Below are 9,242 nucleotides of genomic sequence, written 5' to 3'. Positions count from 1 at the left end.
CTGACAAAGAATGAGATGGTGTAGCAGAAGAGAGCAATTCACTGGATACGAAGACGATGAATAAGGGAGGGGTTGGCGGTTGAAAAAAATTCACAGGATTGTGTGAGAAAGGGGGAAAAAAGGAGGGGGTGAGGAGCAACATCTCACCTTGAACGGTAAAAGAAAGGGTTTTGTCAACTCTGATGAAGAATGCAAAGCTGCATTGTAATGTGTGAAAAGAATCCTTTGGGTTTTTCTACTTCGAAGTGCTCCAGGCCAAGCATCATGCAAATATAACACTCCTTTCGGGGATTTAATTTTGTGACAAGGCAAAGAAGGGTTCAAGCAATGGGTCTTCTCACAAAGTTGTTCTCCGCAGGAATGATCAACACCCCTTTTTTTTTAACAATTAAACCCCAATGCAATTGAGCCCTAGTTGTTCTATTCAGCCTTCCTTTGACCTCTTCGCATTCATTTCGGTTGGCTTTTCAGTCACAGAGGGGGCTACGCGTGTCCAGTGGCGTAGCGTGGGGGGCGCAGGGGGGGCCGGCCGCACTGGGCACAACATCTGGGGGGGGCGCTCGCACTCACAGCTCTCTGCCCCTGCCTGGCTCACTCACTCTCTCTCACTGCAGTGCTGGCTGTGCGAATCCGATCCGAGCCGCCGGGTCGCCGCCCACTGTGAAGGGGGGGTTGCAAATTACTTGCCTTGCCCCGGGTGCTGACAACCCACGCTACGCCACTGCGCGTGTCTAACCATGGAAAAGCCCACGGAACTTCAAGGAGACTTACATGCTCGAGAGAAAACTAACCTCGGAGTTTCTTGCCAAAGTAATTTTTAAAAAAACAAAAAACAAACCTCAAACTTGCAGGTGGCAAAATTACTTGCTTCGCAAATAAACCAATGTCCTCATTCACATTTTCCAAGGAACTGCGTCCTCAAGTCTAGGATTACCGAAGTCTTGGCAATCAGCCAGATTTCAACAAAAAAATGCACATACAGTACATAAAATTCAGAGAAGGCCTGGGCTGCTTCCACAGACAGGTTACATCCTGTTTCACTTTATTCAGCAACTCTTGAACCCCAGGTTGTTTATTATTATTTTTTCAGTCCAGCATTACACAACCCAATCAGTCCCAATTTCTCCCAAGAAACTTGTTTCCTTCTAAACCATTTTCACACAGGAGGGCTGCAGAATGATTCCGGCACCTGAAGGAGCTTTGAAGACAAGATTTGGCCCTGCTACATCAACATCACAGCTTCAGCAAAAGTTCCATACATTAAATGAGGTTCTACATGTTTTGTTGGGTGAGACACCGCGGGGAGAGTCCGCGAGGCGAACTCGGCTCCCTTCTTTGGCAACTCAAGCACTCATTTCAAGCAGCAATATTTTATCGCTTTCGAATTGGGAATTGCGCACAAAGAAAAAAACATTTTAGCAGGACCACCCCCTGCACCTCGGTGTTGCTCATCCTGCCCTGCTTGCATCACATTGGGGTTCCTTTGGGGTTCCTCAGCTATTCTCTAATATTATGATGGAGGATGACGAGATTTATTCACAAGTGGTAGGGTTCCACGTTGTGGCAGGCAGATTATACAGTCGTCTTTGGTGAAGGAATGGCTGACGGGGCACCTCTCTTCTATAGAGCTGTTGCCGAGTCTTCTTGCTCAGGGACTTCTCCACCTCATGTGTAATTCAGTTGAGCTCTGGAGGAAAGGACAGCCCTGGGGCAATGTTATCTGACAGTAAAGGTAAAGGTAAAGGTTCCCCCGCACAGGCGTGCTAGTCGTTTCCGACTCTAGGGGCCGGTGCTCATCTCCATTTCAAAGCCGAAGAGCCAGCGCTTGTCCGAGGACGTCTCTGTGGTCATGTGGCCGACATGACTGGACGTCAAAGGCGCACGGAACGCTGTTACCTTCCCACCGGAGTGGTCCCTATTTTTCTACTTGCATTTTTACGTGCTTTCGAACTGCTAGGTTGGCAGAAGCTGGGACGAGTAACAGGCGCTCACTCTGCTACGCAGCACTTGGGATTCAACCCGCCAAACTGCCGATCTTCTGATCGACAAGCTCAGCGTCCTAACCCACTGAGCCACCGCGTCCCTCTATCTGACAGTAGGCAGGGGTTAAAATCTTGCTGGTTGCAGGCAACCGCTACACAGCCTGCATTTCTCTGCTAAGGAGAAATTTGGGGAAAAGCAAAATATTTAAAGTGAGTCAAGAGAGTGTTGCTCAAGAGAGAGAGAGAGATTTCTATCTAAAAGGTCTTCCCTAACTCTAAATCCTAAAGATGTGGCAGAACCTGCACTTCCAGAATTCCCAGGGCTTTGAATCCTGGCTAATCCCAACACATCTAGAAGAAGTTGGGTTGAGGAAGACTGCAACCGAGGCAATACACCCTAGCTACTTTCATACAATATCCTTGTCAGCTGCAAACTTAACAACTGCATCCATACAGGCTGGACTTGGTTACGGTTAACCCAGGTCTACTTTTCTCTTTTGGGGGAGAATTGGGTGTGTGAATCCAGCTTCTTTGGTTCATTTATGGGTTGATGTATGATGTGAATCCAGAAAAGAAAAAATCATTCAGTAACCAAGTGAAGCTTGTTGTGTGAATGGGAGTGATCTGTGGTCATTAACAGGTAAGAAATATAACAAATCTGCTTTGAATATTCGACAGCATGTCCCAGAATCTCTGATAGAAATGTTTCCCAGCTCTTCCTCTCTGATCTCTTAAGTGGAGGTCAAAACATCGACTGAAATCAGAGCTTTCTGTGTGCAAAATATGTGCTCCATCTGCACCATGTAGTATGAGTGGACGGAACAGGAAGGATGGTCAAGCAAGAAGGGATTAGTCTTCCGTTAATCTCATCAGCTCCACTTGATTGACCAAATGTCCTCTCGGCTTAGCCAGGACATATTTGACACTTTAATATGTTTCCCAATCACAGATGCAGGAAGATATCATCACAGCCACGTCACATGGAGTCCCACCGAGGAAGCAGCATCTCCTCCAAAGAAGAAGGGAGACGTCAACTCTCTTCTCCTAGGCACTCTTTTGGGTGTGGATGGGAAGAGAGGATCAGGCCAAAGTTAATTCTCAAGTGTCTCACTGGGGTTGTGGTGGCCCACACCATCATGGGAAAAGCAGGGAGCACAGGGTCTTTGGTAGGGGACGTATTGCAGCCAAGGGCATGAGTCCTGTATTACAGCCCAGAAGAGGTCCACCTGGCCACCTGCTGTCCAGCCCCCATCTTGGACTTCAACCTGTTGAGAGCCATAGGACAGGCTCAATATTCAAAGCCCGGCCCAAGCACCAAGGAGAACCAACACCACACAGGCACTTAAGTAAGGTGCCAGGCTCTTGCCTCATGTGATGGGACTGTGAAGACAGACGCCACTCTCTGCAGGGCCAGTAGTGACCACATTTGCATTCACACATCGTTCCAAACCTGCCCAGAGAGCCATGATCAGCACGGCTCTTTCCCTCAAACACTACACCACACAGACCTCACACATGGAAAGGTGGGGGAGCCAGGGGAGGACAAGGCAATCCTGTCCCCTTGTTCAGGCACACACAACGTGTATGGCTGACGGCCCCCACTGCCCATCACTGCAGCTGTCCTGTCTTGTCGCTGTCTCTTCCTTTGGGCCATGTCGTCGATTGTGATTCTGCCACATGTTCTGGACACTTCCGGGCGTTCTTGGGGCTCACAGACACTTTCCTGGAAGCCTGAGGACTAGAGAGGCCTTTCTTCTGGAGCTGAGGACTGGACTGAGCTGATGAGGCTTTTCTGCCCGTGTTGGGGCTCCGAGAGCCTTTGCTTCTTGGTGGAGGTTGAGGAACCTCAAGGCTCTTCAGAGCAAGGAGCTCACAGTAACGGTTGCATTGATGGGAGGTAACAAAGTGATTGAGGAGGTTGGGACAACAGCTTTCCTTCAGGCCTTGGTACCTGGCAGAGAAAGAAGGTTACTTGCTGGTAAATTATGGAATCCACTGATGCTTCCCCCTGGTCTTGCGCCTATTAATGTAATCCCTCTGAGAGAGCCTCTGTGTTAGCAGGCACCGTAGGAAATTGCAAAGGATACATCTGGGGAAAGATTTCAGGTCAGCCACATGTGACCTGTGGGTGGCTAATCCAGGTTTAAATGCCTACCTCGCATCAGATTCCTTGGTCTGGATTGTACAAGAGTTTAGCATGGAACTAGACAACCATTGTCTTTTGCTAAAGAACAATGCCCAAAGATCTCATGAATTTCCAATTCTGGAATATGAGCTGCACAGAAACCTGACACAGCAAGAGATAATACTAACATGGCTTCAGCCTAGAAGGAAGCTAGGGAAGGGTTATGCCCTGAGGTACACTGAGAGTGGAGTAAAAAGGTGCCAAAGCTGTTTATTATTTGGCAGGAAGATAAAAACTGCTAGTTAGTGACGTTGGCAGACTCCTTCCTTTATGTGCCAAAAATATAGAATCACGAGGCTGGAAGGGATCTTGGGGGGGGGGGTCTTCTAGCCCAACCCCTTGCAGAAGCTCCAGTCTTCTCTCATTCTGGTTGAACTCAGTTATCCAGCTTGGATTGAAAGCTACATGACGTGGCTACTTACCCCTTGATTTTGGTAGCAATCTTCACATTTGTGACTTTCCATCCAACACCTGCAAGGAAAGTTCTGATGAAATCACAAGGTAGGTCCACCACTCCTCGTTTTTGTTCAGCAACAACATCGTGCTGGTACCCTTAGAACGTCATACTGAAGCCAGCCCCAATCTGTTCCAACTACAGCAGAGATGCAAAAATCTACATTTCTCCCAGTGTTGCTGACCTACAACTCCCAGGATTCCTCAGCACATCAGCAACAACAGACTACGGCAATCTGACCTACGGGGTCTTCTGCTAAAAGTTAGAGGGCGCATCTAGTGGCCCACACAAGAGCCTCACCTTCCAGGTCTGTCACCAAGATATTGCCATTTGTCCACTGGTAAAGCCAGTGCTGGAAAGCAGAGCATTTTTGCCCAATCTCAGAAGGGTTGGGTGGAGCCAACCTGTTGCCATCTCCTTCTCGTCCACAGTAGCACTGAAACGACCCCGGCAAGTCTTCCTCCATGGTTGCATAAGGAATATTGTTGGCTGGGCGATAGATTAGGTAAAGTGGGATTATCCTGGGTCAAAGAAAAACAGTGCTCCTATTAGGCGCTTCAGATGTGACCATTGTCTCCCAATTAAGACAGAGTTTGTGGTACCAGTCAAGAGTTCTTGAACATTTAAGAATTAGTCGTGCTGGACCAAGCTGAGGTCTGTAATGCAAAATATGTTGGTCTCTGGCCACAATCGTGATGTTCTTCTCTTCTACAGTGCCCAAATTGGGTCATTCATGAAACCTCTCCCTCAACCAGATGTGGTCACGTGGTGACCAGCTTAATGACCGCCATGATTCCTTTCTCAGTTATGGCCAGATACCTAGGGCTACTTGCAAACCTATGAAGATTTAAACAGAGAGAAGAAAATATTTGTTGCTCTGGGTTGAACTGTGGGGTCCTTGGGGCTCTCTGAGCTTGGTTGTTTTCCTGCAGACATTTCATGACCAAGCTAGGTAACATCCTCAGGGCCAGAAGAGAATGGTGTGTGCAGGCAGGAGGAGGAGGAGGAGGAAGAGGAGGAGGAGGAGGAGGAGGAGGAGGAGGAGGAGGAGGAGGAGGAGGAGGAGGAGGAGGCTGACTGTGGGCTCCTTTGTGCTCTCTGAGCTTGTTAGTTTCCTTGCAGATGTTTCATTACCCAACTAGGGAACATCATCAGTACTTGTTGATCATCACCATCAGCCTAGCCTGGATGATGTTAGCTAGTTTGGTCATGAAATATCTGCAAGAAAACAAGAAAGCTTAGAGGGCACCATGGATCACACAGATTTAAGCAGGCAATTCCCAGCCCGGAAAAGAAACAACTTACTCAGGTATTGACCCAAAGTCCACGATGGCCCGGGCTTCTGCAGCAAAGATCTTGCAGTATTCCCGACTTGAATTCTGGATTTTACACTCCTGCAAGGAAACAGACAGTTCTTGACAGCTTCTAACCAGACTGCAAAACTCGTCTCTCCTCTCCCCACCCAGGCAATGTTGTGAGGAGCTCGGCTTGTTTTAATCTTGGTTTGGTTTTGGCAGCTCGCGTTTGAGGTTAGCTGGGGATTCAGTGCAATGAACAAATTGGAAAATGGGATGGTGTACAGGAATTGACGTGCAAGTTTACCCCGAACCTCCAAAAAGCTACTTATAACCCATAATTGAAGTTCTAACACCCAACAACCTTACCCTCCCCCCACCCTGGGTGCTTGGAAATTGATACTGTTTGGCAACTAGCTCACATTGATGGCCATCTGTGGTGTCCCCCACGGTCACATGACTACAAATGTTGGCATTTCTTTTGCTTTTTTCCCCCCTCCCCCAACCCTGACTTCTGGTTTCCAGCAAAAAAAAAAGTGCCCGTTGGAGAAAATAGACTTGTTTAATCACCGCTGCATTTGCTTAACAACTGCCACAAAAAAGATCCTAAAATTGGGTGTGGTCATGCGGTGTCCCACTTTGTCACTGCCACAATTTATGATTGTAATTCCAAGCTCAATTGCGGTCACAAGTCGAGGACCACCAGTACATTTTTGTTTGGGGAACCATTTCCTGCTGTCAGGTAAGGAATTTATCTAATTCTTCATGATAGAACTTGAAGATTTGCTTGACTCCACAGCTGAGGTCAACCAAGGGGTGCCATGTCTCTTTCTACCCACCTGAATGGTGATATCATAGTTCCTCTCCACCAGGGTGTTCTCACTGCGTCCACCAAATGCAATGAGGTTGTAGACCTTAATAATGCCGGTATGCCCAGACTCAAACACCGGCTCAAGGCCATAAATGGCACGGGCCCGGCAAGCCTTGCGTAGAAATCCTCGTCCAACTTCCAGGTCCTCCACCATGATGCGACCAAAGAGCTTATCTCCCCAGAAACCAGAGTCAGCTAGACCTTTGGCAAACACCATAGGGGTCATCTCAATCTCCTCTCCAGCTGAAAAGAATAGGAAAAAGTGCCTTAATTTTAAGACTGGAATTCCTAGCGGTGGAGAAGGAGAAGAGGAGAAGCAACCGAGCGGTCATCTGGGGCCATGTCTACTGCTGCAGCAATAGCTGAAGTAGGAAATCATGTAGGGGTTGATTCCACCAAGATTTGCTGGTCTGACTCCATAAACAACACTGTCTGCAAACACAGCAGGTGGATTCACATATCACAGAGAGCCAAAAAAAAAAAAAGCAATCTTGGTCCACGTAGGGACCAAACCAGTGAAATAGGAGAAAGGCACAGAATTTTGTTCCAAACTTCCATGAGTAAAATATCTTTCTTTCTTGGATTTTCGGCCCCAGTATGAAATGAGGTCATCTCAACCATCTCTCTTCCCTTCATCTGGACTGCCATCCAAGGTGAGGAGCTTGGGAGGGTTCACGATGGGGGTCACGTTACTTCCAAGGACATTGACTCACCCTACCTTTTTCTGATGTACTTTACCTTCGATTTCTTCTTTGGTGATAAATCCGGACAGCACTAGGAAAAAGAGCAAGATGGATAAAGAGATGTACGGCATTATGCCAAGATGCTTCTCTTACTTAGAAGGAAATTGGAAAAGGATAAAGAGATTTTTATAGAGTTGGGTCCAAACCGTATTCCTGGACTTGCTCTTTTTGGAAGATACAAGCCTACCTGTAGGAAATGACCAGGCTGAGCTCGAAGGAGGGGTAAAACGTGCAGAGATGTGCGGAGCAACTAAATCTTACCTTCGGGGCTCAACAGGAAGTCAGTACTGTCAGTCCCATATTCATTCTGGATGGTACACTGATACACTCCACAATCCTTCAAGGACATCTGCACAATGGCCAGCGCTGCCTGCCCTTCATCTCCAGAGCTGGAAGAGATGAAATCTAGAGCGCACACTGCAGGAATGACTTAACCAGATGCTTCCAAATTATCATCATAAAAAAAATAAAGAAATGAATCTGGGCCTAGTCCAATTTATGGTGGCCATGGTGAGTTACCACTTGACGGAACACATCCCTCAGCAGGTTGCGAGTAGCTTCTCATCAGGCTGAGTAGGCAAGGGGTGAGAACTGGTATATAAGCACCTTGACAGAGAGAGTAGCCATGACATTGGTGGAAGCTCCTAGCTTTCTTTTTCTTTTTCTTTTTATCCCATTTATATCCCGCCCTTCTCCGAAGACTCAGGGCGGCTTACAATCTAAGAAGCACAAACCAGCCTTCATTCTAGGTATATGCCTGCTTATTAGGGCTTTCGGCCCCATCTCAAGCGGCATTATTACAAAGTCAGCTTATTGCCCCCAACAATCTGGGTCCTCATTTTATCTACCTCGGAAGGATGGAAGGCTGAGTCAACCTTGAGCCTGGTGGGATGCGAACCTGCAGGCAGCTGGTGTTACTTAAGGAGGCATTAGCCCACTGCTCCACCAAGGCTCCTAGCTGCAATGGCTATTTCCTCTTCTCCACCATTTGGTAGGTGAGGCGGAGATAAGTAAGCAAGGAGAGTTTCTATGGCTTCTTTCTGAGGACCAAAACACTAGAAGAAGAAAAGAAGCTACATAGTCCAAAATGGACCTTTCCAGATCTCATGAGGAAGAGTTCTACTACCCTGCTAAACTAGGGCTGGACAACCTGGGTGCTCAACGCCACCCTCTGGCTTGCAAAGCCACCTTCAGCAATGGCTTCCTGTCATTTTGAGATAGGAAACATTCAGAACACGCAGTCTAACTCCAAAATAAGCTTAACTTTGTTTTAACGTTTTTATGCGAGAGACACCACCCAGACCATTAAAATTTCTACTGCTGCCCACCGGAGACTTTCCCACAAGACTGACCTTCTTTTGACGTCTGCTACGGGCACCTCATCCTTGTACCAGATGAGCTTGGAGTCACTCAAGATATTGAAGAACTGACACCATAGCTTCAAGTTCCCCGAGGCATCCGAGAACTGTTCTGCTCGGATCTTGCGGACTACTTGTGGAGCTAAGAAAAGAGGACAAATTTAGAGTAGTTCATTCTCAATCCCCAAAGGTGACGTTGGGATGACACAAGCTGCCAGTTTTCAACTCGCTTGGCTTTGAAAAGAACATTTTGGATTCTAGAAGGCAGGAAGTGTACCGCAGAGAGGTTTCCATAGGTTTGTTCAAGCCACAGTCGTGAAGGTCCCAGGAGTTCTTCCATCCCTGGAAGGAAGG

At 47.6% G+C, this 9,242-nt stretch overlaps 1 protein-coding gene across 2 annotated transcripts in view; it reads right to left on the bottom strand.

Moving 5' to 3' along the window:
* Positions 1–1,725: 1,725 nt before the first annotated feature.
* Positions 1,726–9,242, bottom strand: part of ALPK3 (alpha kinase 3) — a 31,627-nt gene continuing 24,110 nt past the window's right edge. For both annotated transcript variants that reach the window (XM_083371224.1, XM_083371225.1), the window contains 8 exons: positions 8,883–9,030; positions 7,792–7,919; positions 7,526–7,561; positions 6,756–7,030; positions 5,927–6,015; positions 4,922–5,142; positions 4,590–4,638; positions 1,726–3,933 (listed from right to left, as the gene is read on the bottom strand). In XM_083371224.1, coding sequence (XP_083227350.1) covers positions 3,591–3,933; positions 4,590–4,638; positions 4,922–5,142; positions 5,927–6,015; positions 6,756–7,030; positions 7,526–7,561; positions 7,792–7,919; positions 8,883–9,030 — 1,289 coding nt within the window. In that variant the 3' untranslated portion in view covers positions 1,726–3,590. The remainder of the gene's footprint in view (positions 3,934–4,589; positions 4,639–4,921; positions 5,143–5,926; positions 6,016–6,755; positions 7,031–7,525; positions 7,562–7,791; positions 7,920–8,882; positions 9,031–9,242) is intronic.

Source organism: Vipera ursinii, assembly GCF_947247035.1.
Source record: "Vipera ursinii genome assembly, chromosome: 11".
NCBI classification, from domain to species: Eukaryota; Metazoa; Chordata; class Lepidosauria; order Squamata; family Viperidae; genus Vipera; species Vipera ursinii.
Note: the sequence above shows the minus strand (reverse complement) of the source record. Positions and strands in the feature narration are given on the sequence as shown.